The 21922-nt window shown below is 35.9% G+C and overlaps 1 protein-coding gene across 13 annotated transcripts in view; it reads left to right on the forward strand.

The window, feature by feature from the left end:
• The window catches only part of HDAC9 (histone deacetylase 9), a 457012-nt gene that overhangs the window by 352955 nt on the left and 82135 nt on the right, over window positions 1–21922 (forward strand). For all 13 annotated transcript variants that reach the window (XM_015618303.1, XM_015618309.1, XM_019005657.2 and 10 more), the window contains 4 exons: window positions 1848–1903; window positions 2146–2233; window positions 6569–6688; window positions 7011–7108. In XM_015618303.1, the coding sequence (XP_015473789.1) occupies window positions 1848–1903; window positions 2146–2233; window positions 6569–6688; window positions 7011–7108 (362 nt within the window). The remainder of the gene's footprint in view (window positions 1–1847; window positions 1904–2145; window positions 2234–6568; window positions 6689–7010; window positions 7109–21922) is intronic.

Consider the following 21922-nt stretch of genomic DNA (forward strand, 5'->3'; position numbering starts at 1 on the left):
TATTTTGCATGAGAAGGGAATGTTAAAAGAACCTCAGAAGGATAGAGAATACAGTTTTAGCTGAGAGTCTAAAGCTGGTTTAGTTCTATAAATCATTGTGGTCCACAATGCATCTTTTTTTTTTTTTTTTCTGAAGTGCTTGATCTATAGGCAATTTATATCCCATCTCCAGGAATGCCTGCATGAATATAAACATATATAAATTTTGTGCCTTTAAGTGTTGGATTGTTGTATTTTGTTTGTTTGGGTTTGTTTTTTTAACGTGGACACTTAATGCAAAGTAAGTCATTATGTCAAATCCCTCTTTAAATGGTGGCCAGAAGAACCACTGTTACACATGCACTCCCCTGGTATTGTAATTTAAGTTTACTGTACTCTGATAGAACTTTGGCCATTCTCCACAAAACTTTGCAGCTGTCTGCTTGGATCACATCTAGAAGCAAATTAAATAAGACAACATGGTAGTATTTATTTATAAATAAGTGCCAGTGAAGCAACTTAGGTAGACAATCCCACAGGTACACACAAACCACACATTCATCTGATTGTAAATAAACAGAAATCACAGATTTCACAGGAACCTGTGTAAAACCTTAATGTAACTATTAACCTCTATGTTCCTCTGTATTTACACCAGGGTGAGTGAAATTTCAATGATTGTTATGTTTTTTTCAGGTAAGAGAAGGCTGAAACATTTAAATTTATCAAATTTTAGTGTATCACTGGAATAGTTTAATATTGATTATTAAAATACAGAAGTCTTCCAACCTTTTTCTTCCTATCTCCTCCTCTCTGAAAATACAATGCTTGATTGTATTGTCATGCAGGCATACATACACACCCAGTGATGGTGTGAGGCTGTGTGAAAATACAAATTGGGCGGATATCTCATGTACAGATTATAATTTCTTATTTTTATATATATGGTAATTGTCATTAGTTTGATGGCATAGATATAGCTGAATAGAAGGACCATCTTGGGTACTTGAAATAAAGAGGAAATACTATGAAGCAGTGGTGTTTCTCCTGAATCTAACTGTTGTAAGACAAATTTGATACGATACATAACTTTATGAGACACTGCTTCTTGAATATATAATTTGACTTTCTGAATAGAGCTACCTTGGCAGCACTTCTACATTTTCCCTTTACCATACCCCCATTGGATGGATCGAAATTCCATTTTTCTTTTATCTTCAGTTACTCCAGAAGCAAAAAAATTCCTTGGTCATCACTGATCCTAGTGCTGTACTTTGTGAAATGTATATGCAGTTCCAGAAAGTGTGTTAGAAATTGACTTCAGGGAATCTATTAACTTGCAAGCATGGCAAGTTCCCAAGTGTAATTTATGGTTTGCAGAAATATGGGATGTTCATTGTCATCCTTTTTCTACTGTTAGAAATTATGTGTGTGTGGAGGTCTGAATTTATCATTTAGTCTATACAGAGGTAAGGTCAACAATGGCTAATCATGTAAAATATATACCTTAAGCAACTTTTATTTTGAAGCATCTCAAGCTGAAGGAAATTTAGATTACATGATCTTAGATCTTTGTTTTAAATGTGAATTATAAAGTAGAATTCATATCAGGGTTTTCTCATCCTGCCTTTTTCCTCCTCTTTAGATCATGTTGTGTGTGTATGTATGCGCATGTGTGTATTTATATAAGTTTATTTGCCACTGTTCTCAACTGTGTTATTTCTGGCAGTACTATGAAAGGGTGATTGGATAGAAAAAGTGCTCAAGAGGCTCTAATAGATTTCAATCCCATCTGCCTGCTGCTCTGTTTTGCTCTGAGTCAAGTATTTTTTTAAGCTGATAATTGAAAACCTATCTTGTTCTTACAGAATGGCTTTGCTGTTGTAAGGCCCCCAGGCCATCATGCTGAAGAATCAACAGCCATGTAAGTACCAGGGAATATTGCCCATCTTGGAGCACTAAGGTTACTGGCAATCACCTGCATTGTGCATGTCTCTAAAGAACTGTAATTGTTAGCAGATGACTGAAAAGGCTTTCTAGGTACTCCCAGAAGCAGATTTATGGCCTCAGAGATCATATAGCATTTTTTAAAATGCTCTGAACATTATTTATAGCTGTTTTCCTGACTGATTTGCTTTCTTATTTCTGTTCTTCTCTATTCCACAGGGGGTTCTGCTTTTTTAATTCGATTGCAATTACTGCCAAATACTTGAGAGACAAGCTAAATATAGGCAAGATATTGATTGTAGATCTGGTATGTATTCTTGGCAAGCACCACACTCACAGTGCATCTACATGAAAGATAATGAATTTGTATTTATAAGTCCGACTTTCCTGCTTTTAATACCTACAAGTAATAAAGGTGTGCATTTCCTCTGATTTTGGGAACTCATTAAAAAAAGCCAGGATGGCAGTACTGAAGCTATAAACATCTATGTTTCACTTTAATGGTGTTAACTGCAATTTAATGAGAAGAAGGCACAGATCAGGGCAACTTTTATGGTCCTTAAATGAATTGATACTTCCACTGTTAAAATAACCCTACAGAACCCAAGTTTACTTTTCCCTGCAGACTAGAAACTTTAAGTAGTCAGATACTCTTTAAAGAATGTTGTTGCATTGGTAACAAAATGGACCACTTTCCCCAGTTCACAATGATTTGACTTATTTAACTTTGATATTATTAAACAAATCGACAGGTCATTCCCCATAAGTTTTCTAGTCATATATTCACCAGGTTTTGGTGGTTCCCCGAAGGAAAGCTATGTGATTAAAAATCCACTTCATTGGATTAGTCTTGTATTTTAATAGAAGGCATTCTTACACAATACTTAATACATTTAACAAATGGATTATTTAAATGCAGATGACATTTGGCATGTTGGCTGCATTATTTTCATGAATAATGAATTGGAGCTCTGCCTTGCACTTTAAGGATCAGCCCAATGCACAGCCCAAGGAAAGTCGAATGCTGATTTATGAGCACCATTTTTGTTTTCCTACAGTTCATGACGAGGTGTAATAGGGTGTCTGACAAAGCATAGACAGGAAATGAACCCTGGCATCAAAACCTAACCTGTTACATCTGCACTTAATTAATTTTTGCAGGTGATAAAAGATTTAAAGACAAAATATGTTAAAGGGTTTTTGAAGTGCAGGGCTTAATAGTCTAAATCTTGTTCATATCTGCACTCATAATTAAATCTTATTGTGGAGTCATGGCCTTACCATCTAGCACTTTTGTTCAGTTAAACATGCGTACTGACTGTTGAAGAGAAGCAGAGAAAGGGGGAGTGTGGGAGAAGGAATGGTAAGTAAAAAATGAGTGGCAGAATAAGTATATGTGTAGATTAAATATTCTTAGAATGTTTTTCAGATATTTCTGAGATTGTTCTACTGTCATTTAGAAACATAATAATAAACTGCCAGAAACTATTATTTCTGAACAATTCACTTCTACTGTATGTTATGTCTGTTTGCTGACTTGAATCTTTCAGTTTATTGCTGTAAATTCTGGCCAAAAGAATAAACTCTGTTTATTCTCATTTTTTAATAGGAAAAGTCTGCTTAAAGTTTGTGAATATTTTTTAAGTCTTTTTGCCTGTAAATGCTACATTTGCCTCATTGGGAAAAGAAAACACTTCCCTTTGGCATAAGCCAATAAGCACTTAGAAATTCAGCTTCAGTTTTTCAAGGCAAGGTTAAACGTGCAAATCATTACCTGTGCAAATAGTTACTTTTGAAGCTGCCTATCTTTACCCAGGAAAGTAGATAGGGAATTTTCAGCCCTTCTGCAACTGTCCAGAGTAACTCAGTGGGTGAAAAGGAAGAAATCTATAGCTGACACAGATGACTTCATTCCTGGAGCAGTTGCAGTCCAGTCCCTAGTCTACTAGGGTAGACTACATGGTCAGAGCAATGATGTACAAAAAGTCATATGGAAAATTTCTTGTGCATGCAAACTATGGATAAATCACAGGCCAAACTGAATGAATGAACAAGTTAATAGTGATGTCTTTATTCTCAGCAACAGAGTTTGGGGCATCTGAAGGAAAGAATGGAATTACAGATGTTAGACTTGAAATTAACCTTTAAGACTATATTTTGATAGTGACTAGCACAGCAGGACCCCATGCAAGTTGCCAGCTATACATGTTACTGCAATATAAATGTTAAAAAGTAATATCCAGTCCCACACACTAAAGTGTACTCTAGTTACAAAGTAAGTGTAGTCTTCATAGCTGCTACATGTCTTCATATATAAGTTAACTTTTTAATTTTCAATCTTCCCTTCATCTATTTCTACAGTTAAATAAAAGACCTATCTGACAGGATTTTTTCCTCATTCAACCATTTATCTCTGATTTTGAACTGACTTTAGACCCTGAATACATTTCATCTACTAAGGGCAGAATATGAACTCATTTCCCACATGCTAACATCCACAGTCTTAAAAAACACATTCCTTTGTCTAATCAGAGAAGTTACTGCTCTTCAGAGAAGAGCTCTTAGTGGAGTTAAAGTTTAGATAAGAAAGCTAGCTTTGAGATCTGAATTATTAAAAAAAAATAATAGGAAAAAAGGGTCTCTATGCCTCTTTAACTTTAATTTTTCCTTCCATTTTGGAAACTGTTACAGCAAGAATATATCTAAACCCCCAAATACATATGGAAAAGAAAGACTATTTAAAATAACAAAAGTGAAGTCCTACTGTGTCCCTTCTGATCTATCTATGTGCCTAGCATAGCTTGTCAGGTTGTTGAAATCCTCATTCCAGGATCATAGTTGCATTTGTGCTAGCAGGATTTGAGTCTGTTTTGGAGTAAACCAATTAATTCTGTCACAGCTGAAGACTGAATGGGATTCTGGGATTAGTCTGCATCCCAGATTTTACTTCATTTGCCAGTCAGAACCATCTAACACTACACTGGCTGCCTTGAAATGTTCAACAGACTCATACCAGTGTGCTCTCCTTTGCACATCTCATGTGTTACATTTAACCTTTGCGTTAACTCACAGTTGGGCTGTAACTCCATCCTCATGTTGTTTCAAGTACTTTCAACATAGAAAAAAAAGAAACTCTTATAATACTACCCTACAGAGGTCCCAGAGGAGGTCAAAGTCAAGCACAATGCAGTATAAGTAGGGCTTAATGTAGAGAGTTCTGAACAATGTGGGTGAAACTTGGGCTGCTTCAGCTGGCAAGGAGGACAAGCAATGTTCAGTGCTTGCTGTGCCATTGGCAGTACACACATTGAGGTACAAGCTGAGCCTTCCTGGAGTCTAGGTATGGTGAGGAGAATGGAACTTCTGTTTCCTGGACACTAAATTGGATTTAAACCTTATAACATTTGTAGAATAAATACAGACTGGGTGACAGTGACAGCGTTGCCATTCAGCATACTTTGTCTGTCCCCCTTAATTCTCTAAATCAGAAATTTCAAAGGGATGGCTTAAAGGAGGAAAATAAATAATATCTATAACTTTTCAGCTTCTTAGGAATGCCAGTGAAGAAGCATTATTGGTTTTTTGTTGTTTATTTTTTTACTTTTCTATTACTGAAAGGCAAGTGGATTTCCCATTTTCACTTGAAAAATTCTTTAACCACATAGAATAGTAGTGAACTGTGAAAACAAACTAAAAAATAGGGAAATGTCTACATCATCAGCCTTTGTTATATAGATATACTGTCAGCATTTCTTTGTCAGCATTTTATTTAATGACAGAATTTTATTCACTGTCATTATATAATGTTTGAAATATGGAGACTGGCCAAGGTCACTCCTTGATTGTGGAAGGCACCGTCCTATCTGCCAGATGATTTAATAGCTAATGAGATCATATTCCTATGTCTTCAACTGTTGCCGTCATGATTTTGCTAAAATGAAGTATGAAGTCCTTTCTGCATCTGGCATCTCTTTTGATGTGGATCTAACTGCTGAGGGACTGAACTGAACTGAATGTTTCAAGAAAGCCAATTTACTCAGCTGGTCGCAGAGCCTTTGACCTCAATAGTGGAACTTGGCAAATCAATGAATACTCTTATGTTTAGTGTTCTGTCAAGAATTGTGAAAAAGCTCTGTAAACCATAGATCCTTCTGCAAAATACTAGTTTGTAGTTTAAACATTAGTCTTTCTTCAGAGGCCAATGAGGCTAGTTAATTAAGCCTGAGGGGTTATGAACTGTTGGCAGTTAATAAGTCATAAAATTCCTCCATAAAACAGGATGCTAGATTCCATCACTGAGGCAAGGAGTACAAAGAGCCGGTGTATAAATATCTAATTGTACAAAAGGACTGGGATTTCTCAATGACTGCTCATCTGGAGTCTCCAGGGCACGCTCGCTATGGTTTCCTGATTTTTAGAAGCCAGTTTAAAAAATGAGTGCATTAAAGAGTAATTTGCCTGAAAGTTCAGGAAGTATGGGGTGGTGAAGGGAGGGGGAAAGGGAAAGACAAAAGGAGGGCAAGGGAGAGGGAGAGAAACAGAGAGAGAGAGAGAGAGGAGGCGGGTAAAAGAAAGCAGAACTGAGCTCTCTACACTGAGTTGGACATTATTACATTTGTCATCTGTTTTCTTTCTCCTTTAGGATGTTCACCATGGCAACGGTACACAGCAGGCTTTTTATGCTGACCCCAGCATCCTGTATGTTTCCCTCCATCGCTATGATGAAGGCAACTTCTTCCCCGGCAGTGGAGCCCCAAATGAGGTTAGGTTTATTTCTTTAGAGCCCCATTTTTATTTGTATCTTTCAGGTAATTGCGTTGCATGATTACCCCTAATTTTCTTGTCCTTCTCTGGTTCTTTAAATTACACCAGATTACCAAATTGTCCACTGGGAGCAGGGACCAGTGGAGAACAAGTGCATAACCCAGAGCAGTCCTTGTCAAACAAGGCTGATCTGACATGTTGTTTGATGTTTGTTTCTAAAGCACATTTAAGAAATTTTTTCTTCTCCCCTTTCCCTCTCTTCTTTCCTCCTCCTTTTGTCTCTTGTTCTCTCTTGTTGGCATTTTATTTCTATTTTTCAGGTTGGAAGTGGCCCTGGCGAAGGGTATAACATAAATATTGCTTGGACAGGTGGTTTGGATCCTCCTATGGGTGATGTTGAGTATCTCACAGCATTCAGGTTGGTACCATTTTGAGTTTTGAAAACAGTTTGTAGAACAAAAGGACACGAATAAGAGCTAATGTAATATTGAAAGTCAGGAGAATCATCCATGGTGTAACTAAATTAATCCTGGTATCCCAGTATATGAGAGTTTAATAAGTTATAACATGGGTAATTAAATCATTGTGATCATCCATGCGGAGTCAACAACAACAACAAAAAAATACTAATTATTTAATTGGTCACTTGTGTTTTCATTATTATGCCATGCTGGTAAAATTACTTTGAGCTTGCTTACTTCTCTGCCTTTAAAATTTAAATGTAAGTGCTTATACTAGGTAGAAGAAAATTACTGTTTATTAATTGCAGTTATATGCCAGTAGAGCAGACAGAAAGCATTATGGAGTATGGTCCAAATCCAGTGTTCTTCATTCACTTAAAAGACTCATTATCATTCTCACAGATTTGACCATCGGTTTTTTTACAATGAATTGCAGTAAAGTGTTACTTAATTAAAATTAAATTATTTTGGCATACTGCAATAAGAATGATAGGAAATGTTGCATGCTGTATTTCTCATTTCTCACTCATCATGAATATTCTCAATAGTGCATTCATAAATAGAATCTACTTCCTTCATAGGTGATGCTTCATAATCTATTAAGTCTTATTTTCATGGGAGCAGAGGAGATAAGAACAGTCCAAACCACTATCTTGTAGAGTTTCAGTGTCCTATATTACATACACCATTTCCTTTCACTGTAAAGCAATCCAGTGGAAAGGTTTAGTGAAGTTTAGGGAAGGTGAAGGGTTCATCTTTCACATTTGGACAGATGCTACACCTCTGAGAAGCAGTTTCATTTAAAGGAGAATTATATGCAAGAAAGTCAATGAGAAAACCAATGTGTATCTCAAATCTCTTTCAAGACATTTAGTTTGAAGTAGTGCAATTACTTTATACAGTTTTTGACTATACTCTATTGAAAATACACCACAAAACCCCACAAAACGCTTGGTTTGTTGGGGTTTTTGTGTGTGTGTGTGTTGGGTTTTTTCCAGAGAACTTCTGTGCAGCCCATGAAATAATATGCAGAGTTTCTAATAAACAACACACCTGAAATCAGGGTCTAAGCCCTAGTCAGAGAAACAGCCTTACACATTCATGATATCCCACTGTTGTTGTGGAAAAAGTTATTATTTTATTTATATTTGTCTCTATTTAAAAAGTCTAAACAAATGGTAAGTGGTGGGCTTCAAATTTTCTACACTCAGTAGTGCCTCAAGGTATTACCTATGCTTCCATGAGATTTTTTCATAAATTAAGGAAGTGGATGGTTCAAATCACTGGTAATAATGTCTATACTTATATATCTGGTATTTGCACCCCAGCATTCTTGGTTTGGATCCAAACAATTCCACTAATGATACAGGTAATTTGGCCATCTAATGATGCAGAGAATGGTGGTCCCAGTTTATTCAACAGAGGACTCACATACTGAGTCTAACCATAATTGGTACCCCTGCTATCCTGATGACAAGTACCTGGGCTTAATAGTGCATTTACAAATATGTACTTCACAGTTCTATTTTAAGGCACACTAGTAAATGGCTTGGAGCAGCTAGTATTGCTGCTATGCCTATTACACTACTCAGGGTTAGAGGGAATTTCAGTCTCCATTCCTGAGCAAAGCAGCACTTTTCAGGAAAATAAAATTCATGTAACTTACTACACTCTGACTAATCATATGCAGGCATAAACTTTACTGTATTTTTTAAGACAAATAAATTCAAATTTAAGTTTAGAATCTCCTTTTGAAAAATTGCTGATGGTGAAAAATTTAATGTCGTTATTTTAAATGCATCCATTTAACTTTGTGATTAATGTTGTAATGAATGTGAATGTTTTTCTCCAAGCAACAACAGGAAATGTTTCCCCACACTCTCAGCCCCTTTTGACCTGATCACAGTCTTTGTGCCCTCTGTAGGTCTTGCTGACATGGATTTAGTATGATTGGTATGACAGTTTTGAATAGGGCAAACAGCATGGAACTTGGGTGGATACAAAAATTTGTGAGTTACTTAGGATAGACCAGGTCTGTAGATCTGGTCTGAGTGGTAGGTAAATTTATAGCTCCTATTAGAGACACCTTATCCATGGGCCAGAATCTATCCTTGCTATTATCCAAAATGTTACACATGATGTAGCCTAAGTTCTCAGTTTGGCTGGAACAGAATTGTGAGACAGCAGACTGGCAAGAGTCCAGAAAAGTCCAGAAAATCAGTAGAATTGCCATGCTTTCCCAACAAATCATCTGTTGTTCTTGAGTTTCTGTCTACAACAAGTCAGTTTTTAAGAAAATAAGTGAGTTTCAGAGAGAGAAAAATTTGATTTGTTTTTTTATGTTAGATTACATGCTTTTGTAGACAGACTTACACAGAAGGTCCAAACTAAGGTGTGGAGCAAATTTTGAACATCTTCAATCTTAAGAGAAAAATAAGGGGAAAATGAAGAGATTTTTCTCTTTATACCTGCCAGTAGACAGGAGTTGGGCAATATTTGTTCCCTAGTGAAGGCAGGAGTGGATACTGGAGAAGGTCCTCTCCAGGATAACCAAGGTGTAAGTTTGCAGATGGGTGGAGTCTGTTTGGAGAGAAGCCAAGGCTTCCTGCTTACTGGCTGGCTCCAGAGCTTAATCCTTTGAGTTCTTAGGAACTGAGAACTTTTCATTAAAATAATCTAAAACTCCCCAGGGGTGCACATAGCTTTCACTTTCTCACCAGCAGAGCCCTAATTTCATCCTAGAATTGCGCCAAGCACAGATTTGAAGTGTCACCAGCCTCGACACTAGGTAGCTTTTTATTACTTGATTGACTGTCAAATTTCACAGCAGAGATCCTTCTGAATGATAATGCCCACAGAAAATGAGACCAAGGCTTTTTTTTTTTTTTTTGTCTCTATAGTTGAGCTCATAACCAGGTAATATATATGACGGTATACTTGATATCAGGTATGTTGCTTTTAGGTCAGAATATATTTGTAGAAGCATTTACACACACATGTATAAACATGCAGGTAGCAGAATACTAATTATTTCCCACTGCATAAATAACTAGATAATTCTATTTTATGTAAATCTTTTTAGGACTGAATAACAGTCCACCACACTCTTCCTCCAAACTGTTTGAGAAAATATTTCTATTTCTTCAGGGAAAAACAACTTGCATGTGTGAAAACGCAGAAAAATTTGAACACAGAGTAGTCATGTCAAAGGTGTGCTGAGTGACTGCCTGCACTGAGACTGTAGTGGGAAACAGGAAAAATTACAGTGCTGGTTTGTGTCTGCCATTTTGATTTCAGTGCTATGTGAAAAGTTGCTTATATTTTTGAACTGACTCTTTCTATTGAAAAATCAGATTTAAGTGGCTGTAGCAAATTTGATGGTGAAGACTGCTTATTCATTTATAAAAGATGTTTCAATTTCTTTCTTATTTCTACTAAGAAAATAAGTTTGCTTGTGTTGACTACAAGGAGGTAGTAGAAAATGTAGGGTGGAGAAGTTTCTGTAGAATAGAAAATAATTGCAGTAATCAAATCACTATGCCATTTAATTTTGCCAGAAAAGCGTTGTTTGATGTTTACCATAGTTAAAGAATTGACTTAGCTACACAAATCCTTGAAATAATGACATTTTTTCTAAAGGACAAGCATCTCTTCTTTTCTCCTAAGATAACAAAAATGCACAGCTCTTTTCCATTATTTTTAAGCTCTGAAGTATACCTCTAGAGGATTTGTTTCATCATTTACTTCCACCTATTCAGGTTAAATTTGCTTTAATCTCTTTGAAAGCCAAAGGAGATGGTGGCTGTTTTCTAAGAGGATGATTTTACACTCGAGTTTATGAGGATGTAATCCACTCTCTTCTGCCAACAGTTCTAGAAAAAAAATAAGAGCAATGGTTGACTAGTAATGTTCAAATAATTATTTTCATAAGCTCCACATTACACCAGATGTGCTCAGTAAAGCAGGCAGCAGAAAGAGGCTCAGGTCTGTGTTGTACATGCACATATGTCTGTGTGTGTACTTGGAGTTTGCAGGGGACAGGAGAGATGTGTTTCTGTAGAGTGGAATACAGAAGATGCAGGAGGCAGTGGAAACAAATTGGAGTGTTCAGAAGAGTGAAAGAGAAGCAAGAGACAGAAGGAAACTGGGCTGTGTCTCCCAACTCCTTTGCACTGCTTTTATTCAACAAAGGAGTTTTAAATTTAACTGAACCAGCCACTATGCTCTGGTTACTTTGCACTACTCCAGAGTAGCATAAAACAGCCACAGCATATTAATGAACCAGGCCATAAAAGCTTGCATAAAATGAAACATGTATGTGTGTGTGATTTTTGGAATGATTAGAAATAGCTCATGACAATATTATCTTTTAGCACTCATGTGTTTGATTTTAATTTAAGAAGGGGAGAAAATTCAAAAGAAATAGGTGCAATAAGGCAAAGTTAAGGATGAACTATATCTGTGATTTAATTTAAAATACATTTGCAGTTACCCCAAAATATAATTTTAAACAAAGTGCAAAATTAAAATCATGGTTGAAATTGAAAATGTGTTAAAATGTAAAAATGAAAGAAAACAAAGTTGTGCAGAAAATCTTCATCTTGTCTTGCAGTTTTTAGTGCTTGTTTTGGAAGAAAATAAATATTTTACTTAAATATTTTATTTAAATAATTTTTAAATAAAACTTCTGGTATTCTAGTATGTGCTCAAAAATATTAACAAAAATATTCCTTGTCATCTTGTGCCATACAGGGCACAGTTAAGTTCATTTGAAACATTGCATTGATGTATACCATTTCTTTTTTTTCTGTACTTTTGCAATTCCAAATCTCATGACATTTAATTTTGACATTTAAAAGGAAAAACTTTGTTAAAGTACTTTTGATATTTTCATATAATTCTCCTTGTTAACTCTGTTTCAGCATAGGTATTGATTGTAGTTTTTCTTGACTATTTATGTTAGAATTTAACTCATAAACACTAAAAAGAACACTCTATTGCTATATATGCCTTAGGTTTTTTAAAAGAAGTATACATAGCATGTATTTTTATTTATTAAATTAATTTTACTGTACATTTTACTTTTAAAACTTTTTGTTGACTAAGAAATTTGAGATAACTTTAGGAAGTTTCATTTGTCCTGTTGATATTACATTTCATGGTCTTAAGTATGTGTGTCTGAAAAACAAAAATTCTTTGTTTTAGCTCAAATCACTAGTCTTCCACTTTCATTAAATGCCATTTGTTTATGTATTACATGTGTAGATGAAACTCAAATTCTTGTCTATCCCAATTTATTATTTGTGTGATCTGTGTGATGTCTTTTCTTAATTTTCTTCTCTCAAAATACAATATTTCTGGTCTTTTTCAATCTCTCTTCATTTAGAAATTTATCCAGTTGTCAAATCACTTTAATTGCTCATTGCTGAGGCTTGGCTACTTTCTGGAAATGAGCTAAATACACCACATGAGGGCGAACCACCGATTGATATTATTTTGAATATTATTATGGCTGTCTTTGGCATCATGGCTCTGCAGTGTTGTGTAACTTTCTGAGTAGAAACCTTGCTTTCTGATAAACATAAATAAGAGTGTAGAACACAAAAAGCAACATTTTTTCCTAGCTGTATCTGACTATTGAAAGTGAGTCATAGTACAGTGCTGTATTGTGATGTTTAATTAATCCCACCAAGAACAGCGTTTGGGTATAAAATTCTTTAAAACAATGATTCTTAATACCTGTAAATTAATGCTATTAATTTTTTATTACTGTAATTTCCAGAGGCCGCTGCTGAGGCTATATTATACTAGATGAGGTCTAAAAATTACAATAAGACTAAGTTTCTGACTCAAATGTTTGATAATGTTTGATATCTCTTCAAAGAGATAAAAGGACAAAAGCAGGGGAGGAATTAGAAAAAGCACAAGTTAGTTACTCAGCCTCATGAGTCAATGAAAGAATGAGAAGTAAACTCCAGTAACATCTTCAGAACTTTAACCTATTGGGTTATCAGTGAACTCTATTGTCAATAGCCTCAGACTAGCCAAATGCCATCCTTATCTGTACTAATGGAAACTAATTATTTATTTCTCAATATATAGCTTTGTAATAACTGCTAAAGGTTATCTCAACTATACTTATTTCTCTTGTCTATTTTTTGGCAGAAATATGTTCAGCATTTTACTGTGTACAGAGGAGGGCAGAATCTCTAAGTCATGTATGACAGGCAGATAATGATTTACCCAAATGCAGGTGGATGTTATTGAGACTCCTAGTTATCCACAGTTCTTCTGCATTGTCAAGGGCAATGCATTTAGGAAGAAAAATGTGGCTGAACAGAATGCAGTCATGAAAGCCCTAGGAAATCTAAATAATGTTTTCTGTATGAGTGTATATAGTTTGCTTTCAGACACCCATAGCATTCTGCAGTTATAAGTTACAGTTTCAATAATTTTTTAATTTCTGACCTTGTCATTCTACCAGATGTCTTTAAAATATGCTAATTTCAACCACAGAATTTCTTCTTTTCCCTTCTGCCACCAAAAAATTTCTTAGGAGAATTCAAATAAAGATGTACCAAACAGCTAAAGATAACTTAAGGCCTGAGCAGTTTCTTTTGAAGAAGTTTGAAGAAGGTAGAAGTCTCCTTGAAGTAATTTTTATATCTGTTTAAATTTAATATGTAAACATTCAATAGTCCTGGTGATTTGTGACTTTAGAATACTTTTTTGAGTGTGATAATGAAGGTTTTGTAACAATGGTAAATTTTCATGCTTTTTTTTTTTTTCTTGACAAATTTTTTGAGCATTGAGTCCTTAGGAAATGGAGAACCAGAGTTAAAAGCATTTGAACCAGTGGTATAAACAGCTTTTCAGCATTTTGTTATACTTCAAAGTTCACCATAAAACTAAAACTGGCAACAGTGTTTATAACCTGCAACCTCTTGTTCTTCCTACTTCTTTACTTTTATTTGGAAAATCTAACTTCTTCTGACTGAAATGCCCTAAATTTTCACCTTTACTGTACCAGCATTTTTAAAACTGTATATGGTGCTCCTTTAATTCACTGGAACTACAAAAGTGAGACCGTTCATTACAGAAATTAATTAGTGTTGGCTTATTTTTCTACAGATGCACAGTTTCTTTTATTGACATGGCAGAGTAGGGGGTGGAGGAGAAAGGATAATAAAATATGGCATGTGTCAGGTTTATGTGCTTCAGGTTAAAAACTATTTGATTAAAACCCCAAGCCATACATGGTCTGTAGTTTCAAAGTACTGGAAAGTATCTGATCTCTTTTCCAATATAACCATTTTCCAATTTCTGTTAAACCAGAAAGATGAAAGAATAGAGGTGTATGGATAAAGAATTGCCATATTGTCAAATACTTTGATGGAAAAGTTGAGAAATATCATCAAAAAACATCCTGGTAGAAATTAAACAACAACAAGAGTGGAGAAGATACTTTTACCCTAAAAGGCAAAATATCTGTGGTCTTTACATGAAGATAAATTTCAGATCAGAATTAAAAGACCTACAGCAACACTGAGTGATTGTATAGATGTCCAGTTCCAATTTAAATTTTGTTGCTTTATAATAACTTTTGAGAACTACACTGCAGCCTGTAAAAAATATCCACATGTTCTCTGCTGGAACAGCTCCAGACTGTAACAGAACCACTAGATTGCACCCTGGTGCTTTATGTATTGTTTAATTGTTTTCCTTTGGTGGATATTTTTATTAAAAGCCCATTATCCAGAATCAGACAGAAGTGTTGTTTCAAGAACAGCAGAAACAGAGGCCTTTCAGCTACGCAGTTCTTATTCATGCTTTCTTTAGCTAGCTTAGCTAATGAGACCTCCACTATTCTTCTTCTAATATTTAGAGAAGAAAAATAAATGGGAGTTTTTATTTTGTTGCTTTCAAATCTAAGCAGGATTGCAAAGAAGTATTGTGAGGTTCTGGTGTGCTCAGGCACCTGTGTCTCTGTTAGTTTGTGTGAGTATCTCCAGGGCATGTCTGTGCTTATAGATGTTCTCGTGCTTTTGCACAAATAATTCCTTGGAGATGAATTTATTATCCTAATTATTTTGTGTGTCTGTGCTACACTTTACCTATACAATAACTGCATAAAAGGAATAAACATTTTTGATGAAAAGATATTATAGAAAAGAGAGCTGCAGTAATTCTGAAGAAAAATAGAAAAAATCTGGCAAGTGTCAGATTTTAAAATTGTGTCATGCTGAATAGCACTGTGCTCAGTGCTGCAAGATCTTACGAGGATTCCTGTTACTGGATATTGTTGGAGCCCTAACTCCAAGTATTTCATTACTTTTTGAAGTCAGCCTTTAGTCCTGCAGAGAGATGTTTGAAACTATGAAAACATAAATGTCTCAAAAATAGATATCTGTTGAATAAGTTCAGGGAGGTCTATGATTCATCATGATGTGGTATTAGCAGTACTACTTGGGCCATCAGTAATCCATTAAATCAGTGCAGCTTCTTAGATAGTAAGTCATTACCCAGTGAGAGGGAATCCATCAGACTTCAAACTCTGAGACATTAACTTTACAAGCAGTATAAGAAAAATTCTTAGTTGTAGAGTGACTTACCACTGTGTATATTTTTATTCAGGCAAAGTGGGGTCCTTGTCTTGTGATCACATATACTAGGGTTAGGATTTAGAAGGAAATTGATCATTTGTGATGTTTATATAGATCTCCGTTTTGCACAACACCATAATTCATAGCTAAGATACAGAGCTGTTACTTATACAAAATAGTAGCTCCTTGCAAAAATCATTGTTAAAAGAATTTCTGAAATCAGAGGCTTTTTACTGATTAAATGTGGCAGGATTTTATCTTAAATATTGTGACTATATTTAACCTAATTAAGAAGTCAAATCTTTAAGATTATGTTCAAGCAGTTTAATGAGTTGTTATACCTTGAAACAAAGTAACCTTTTGAAGGATCCTATTAGCTGATTCATATGCTTACCTACCACAAGCCTTCCAGTGATATTTATATCAGCTGTTAAAGTTACCAAGATTATTAATTCATAAAAAAAAAATAATGGAAAATAAAAGCACAGGATAAACCAGGTTGAAAATAGCTATGTTTGGGATGCATTTCTTCTGTGTCATGGGTCTAGGAGTGTACATGGTTATTAGCAGATAGAAGGAGGAGTGCTAAAGGGATTATTCCGTTTATTTGGTTCTTTTTCTTGCTGTCAGTAAGTTGACTGGACTCTGGTGCTGTGTCCCTCCTGTGCAGGGAGTGCATTACCAAAACAGAGATGACTAAAGACAGCGCTTCCAGTAAGCAGCAACTGTCTGTGGTTATGATGTGATGTTCTTCTACACTGAAACAAAACCAAAACTATTGGAAATTTCCAGGAAAACAGCTAAGTGTTTGTGTTTCAAACCCTTTTATGACAGTGTTCATTCCTGACCTCTTGGTGAGGACATCACTCAAGGAAGTTAGAAAATTTTAAGTGAAAACTCCCAATGCTTTGGAATTGGATTTGGCCTTAAATTGCACCAGGGGAGGTTCAGATCAGAGATTAAGGGAAAAAAATAATTTAATGAGTGATTTTGCATTGGAATAACTTGCCCAAGGAGGTGGTAGTGTCACTGTCTCTGAAAGTGTTCAGGAGGTGTCTGGATGTGGCACTTGGGGATACGATTTAGGGGTTGTTATGGTGGTGTGGGGATGTCAGTTGGACAAGCTGGTCTTGAAGTTCTCTTCCAACCTGATGGTTCTGTGATACTGTGAAACAGTGAAGACAGTTTCTTGTCAGGGGATTGAATCCTCATCACATTGGAAATTTATGCCTTTGCTGTCAGATTATTTGGAATGTTTTGGGTTTGTTTTTTTCCCCTCATGCTTAAAAGAAGTATCCCTGTGAAAAATATCAAGGAGATGCAAATATACAAAAAGATTATGTTTTAGTAAAAAAAAATAGATTTCTTGAAAAAGTTAGTGTTCTAGTTCTGAATTACTAGGCTAATAGAAGAGTGCAAGCTAATTACCAACCTATCCAGTCTAACCTTCCTACCTCTTCAATCAAGATGTTTACAGATTAAGAATGTATTGCTAAGAATATATTGTTAAACCTTGGAAAGTGCTTCAGTTCCTGTCACAGGGATTTTTCATACCTCATGCTTCATTAACATGTGCTTCACTTTCTGTGTGATAAAATCTCTATAAGAACTGATTCCCTGTGGATCTAAAAATTAAAATTTATTATCTGATCATTTGCCTCATTTCTTTCAACAAATCAAAAATTCAAAAAGTTGCCCATCATTTTCAGTGTAATTCTTGTTAGAAACTGCAAACACAGCAAAAGAAATGCAGTTTGTAGTAGCTTGAAAACCCATCATTTTCCAATCAAGAATGCAGTGATTTCATTCTCATCCTGTTCCATCATACGGGCCACTGCTAAGTATTAACTACCCCTGAAACTATAACCATGACATAGATGAGTGTTCTTCAGTCAGTTTTGATTTGCTCTGTGTTAAGTTCAGTCATTGGCCTCTATGTAAAAACTTGCTGAACTTGCTGAACAAACACAGAATCTTTTATGTTGTCTTTTCTCATCTTGCAAAGCAAATTTTAGGTTGGAAGTACTTGGAATGTAGTAGATTGGAAGAGATCAGAAAGATCCAAAGATTGGAAATACATTTCCAGTAGCACTAAGCAGTATAAATAATTTTCCAAGGTTGCTAATACTCCCTTCTCCTCTCCTCAACCCTTCTTCCCACTTTCACATTTCTCTCTCTTGGAGTCATAATTTGATCATTCATCAAGTTCTCCATAGCATCTGTAACATCCCTTCCCACGCATCTATCATATGCCACAGATCACAAAGTTGCTCTTCCTCTGTTTTTCTCAGATGCTCAGAAGTGTCAGAGTTTTGAGAAGCCTCTTTTGCTTGTTACCAGGCCCTCATGCTCTTTCATATACTGATCTACCTGGGACATAAGCTTTTCTCTTCCCTTGTTTGTCAATTAAGCTCTCATTCTTCTGACAAGAGGCTCTTGTCCCTTGTAATACAAACATGATTTATTGTAAAGAAAAAGTACTGCTAACGTCTCCATCTTCCTCTCTTCTTTCTCCCTCTCTATCCCCAAGACCATTGAGTTTACATATTGCTTTGTCCTCTGATTCTAGACCTCCTCCAAAGAAGATCTCAGTCTTCCTCTTAAACCATTCTTAACATACATCCCTCCTAGAGACAAAGCTTAGAGTGTATTTTACCCTTATTTTTGTTAGCCTGTGTCTCATCCACTTTTATTTATCCCTATGATATTTTTTCTTGAAAATTCATCTGACTTCTGTGCTTGATAGTCCCTGGCCTCCACCCAGACTTGAACATAGAACATCTTTAACTTGTCTTTTGGAAGAATCAACATTTGCCTCCTTGATCTTTCTTCAGTTATTCCATCACATTCTGCTTTTGGTCTTCGTATCTTCTCATACTTTGTGGTTTTCTGGAGGGCAGCTTTTCCACAATGGAAAGTGAATTATTGTTTGTCAACCAATGGCTTCTCCATTCCAGGTATGTTTTGTATCCTCTATACATTATGAAATTTTATAGGAACCTTATTATATACTAATTGGGGAAATTTGCATCAACTTTACCCAACTTTTGTCCCCAAGCCATTACTACTGCCACTCTCTATAGGCAAAGCCATTTTTCTGCCTGTCAGTCAGGCAAGTTCTTGTGTAACCTTTGACCTTCTCTGTTGGAAGTCACAACACAGCAATGTCTAAATTTTACAAATTCTTTCTGTAGCATGTCTTTGAAATACAGAATATATTACCATTCCAACCACCTAAAGTGATTTCTAAGTTTCAGCCATTTTGTTTATTATTGCAATGTCATTCTCAGAATGTTCTTATGAATTTCATTTTCCATATGATACCAGGTACAGGTTTTCTGATTTTTTATGTGATAAAGGTCATACTCATAGGGTATTCTCATAAACAGCTACAAGACTGGTTTATTGACTTCCTTGAAATATTTTATTACATTTCTATTTTGCTGTATCACCTCACACAAAACTGGACAGTGATCAAATTCCTGTACTGCTAAAACTGCTTCTATTTTTCTGGCATGTATAGCTTCTCCCTCTAGTTCCCCAAGTCTCCATAGAGTACACAGACACGAGCCATCTTTTTATTCATTCTGTGCAGTGTTTTATGCAGTTGATTTTGGTTCATGACAGTACCTCCAATGCATTTTACTAAAACTAATATGTATGTTCATGTTGTTAAGAATAATAGTATTATCTAAGGAGTTAAGAGGTTAGTTTGGGAATTATAAGTTGTTCCTCTCCCCAGCACTTTGCATGTTGCCTGAGAGCAATTATAAGTTGTTCCTCTCCCCAGCACTTTGCATGATACACACACTCAATACCGGTGATATGGGCCATGTGTGAGGCACGGGATGACTTGAGGTGGAGCGCTGTGTGGTACCAAGGCTAGAACCAGGCTAGAATCAGGTTCTCTGATCTCATGAAAAAGGCAGTGTCTTCCCACAATTTTTGAGAAAGGGAGATGGAGGGATTAAGTCTTCTAGCCCCTTGTCTATGATGCAAATATTAATTGCTAGAATTTATTTGGAACATGGTGACATGGATCTGTATTCTGGAGCTGTTCTTCTGTTCCGTACGTAAGCTACTGGTAGGATTCAGTCCTTCTCAAACAGGCTTTCAAAGTATGATCCAGCCTGTCAGAAGAGTCCATCCATCTCAGAAGCACATATATCTCCCAGCATCACATCTGCAGCATCTGTGATCTCATGAAGCCCATGAGCATACTTATCTTGTTGACATCTAAGGAAACATGATGATTATCAACAAAATGTAGGGCCTGTTGTACACTGTATTGCTTCAAACACAATGAGGTTATTAAGGCTTAATTACATAAGAAACAGTATACATGTTGTGCAAGCTTGTAGAATGTGACTTGCAGAAGTTAGGCAAGATATAAGAGTTTCCTAAGTTTCTATTATAGTTTTATTTCCAGCAGTATTCTTTGACAAACTAAATAAATTAACGCATGTATTGGACCTCTGAGGCTTGGGGCAAAGAATGGAAAAATTATTTACAAAAGCTTGAAAATATTTAATCACTAGAGGCAGGGGGCAACTGTGTTTTAATTAGAGGTTCCTCAGGCCATTGGCTGGCTGGAGGCTTTCTCAAACAACCACACAAATGCACTGAATAGCTGTTTGCCAGCCTTAGGGTCAGGCCTGAGATGAAACAGATAAGATAATTGGCTCTAATGAAATCCAGAAGGCCTTGGCTTTCTTGTTTGAGCTTGGATTTGAAAAGTGCGTGTGGAAGTGAGGCTTAATTCAAACCAGTCCTGAACTAGGCCCGTTTTTCAGTGACTTTGATATTGTTTGAAGTTCTGAAAGTGTTCGCCACACCACTAGCCTGCTGGGCTGGGCCTCCCCAGTCACCTTAATTACTGAGCTTTATTGCTGACTTTACTACACAGGAAAGGAGCCATTATATGTTCCATCAACATCAGCTCTCCTCAGATTGGAGGAAAGGGCAGGGTGAAAGGCCACTGTAGGAAGGCAAAAACTTCACTTTGAGGTAGTCAGATCATTTACCCGTGTTAAATTTCACTGTGCTATGTGTGTACATTCCTCACAACACAGAAGCCCAATTTCCATTTTTTTTTAGCAAGTGATTACTTTTCAAAACATTTTGTTTGTGTCTGATTAGCAGAAGGGTACATTTATTCTTAGAGGTGGAAAAAAAGCAAATTGTAACAAACGCCTAATTAATCATCACAGGGGAAAGAAATCTAGTTAAAAACTGTAATAAAGAGAAATTGTTCTTAATGCTTCTTTGAAGTGGGAATAAGTGAGGAAACCCCTATGGTGTGTTTGCAGACCTGACACCCTACAGAACTGACTTCTTACAGCCAGACTGATATCTTCAGGGTAACTTGTAACGGGCTCTCCAAAAACAGAAAAGCTCCTGTGAAGTACTGTTAGGGCAAGCAACAATTGAGGTATTTTAGCAATGTTAGTTCTGAATTATTCTCTTCAAGATAATTGTTTTCAGAATTTGGTCCTATTCTCTTTAGCTGCTCCAGCTGGTGGTGCTGCTGGAAAAAGAAGAAGCTGAACTGTGCATGAATTGGTTTTCAGATCTAGACACCCTGTAGCAGTAGAGGTGTCTCTCAGGCATTCAGGATCCATAGTCGGGGGCCACTGGAAAACCGCTGTCAGGCAACCTGGGACAGATCGTGCAACTGCTTAAATGAATATATTTACATATTAACTCATTAATAAGTCAATTAGGCTACTAGCCAGAGTAAAGTTACACATGTGCATTCAGGTTTGCAGGATTGGGCCTCCTGAGACTAATGAAAGCGTATAATATTGGTTGATTTGTGCCAGATCCCATATTACCAACACTAGCACTTAATGAAAGAAATATTGATGAAAATTAGTTTCTAGTGGGACTGTAGTTCAGATCAAGATAAGAAACATTTTTTTTCAATGAGCTCAGCAGGCAAATTAAAAAGGACTGAAAAATCAGTTGTGTTAATGTCTACTCTGTGAGATTTTATTTTGGATTTTTGTTTGTATATTTTTTAAAAAAATTTGCTTGGTTTTTGTTTTTTTTCATGGAAGTAATGTTTCTGTTTTTCTTAAATCTTGAAAATGTCTGGGATTCCTTCATAAAATTTAGAATCATATATTCCACAGAGTATTTAGCCCTTTCTTTAAAGGTAACTCCTTT

The sequence above is a fragment of the Parus major genome, chromosome 2 (genome assembly GCF_001522545.3).
Source record: "Parus major isolate Abel chromosome 2, Parus_major1.1, whole genome shotgun sequence".
Classification (NCBI taxonomy): domain Eukaryota; kingdom Metazoa; phylum Chordata; class Aves; order Passeriformes; family Paridae; genus Parus; species Parus major.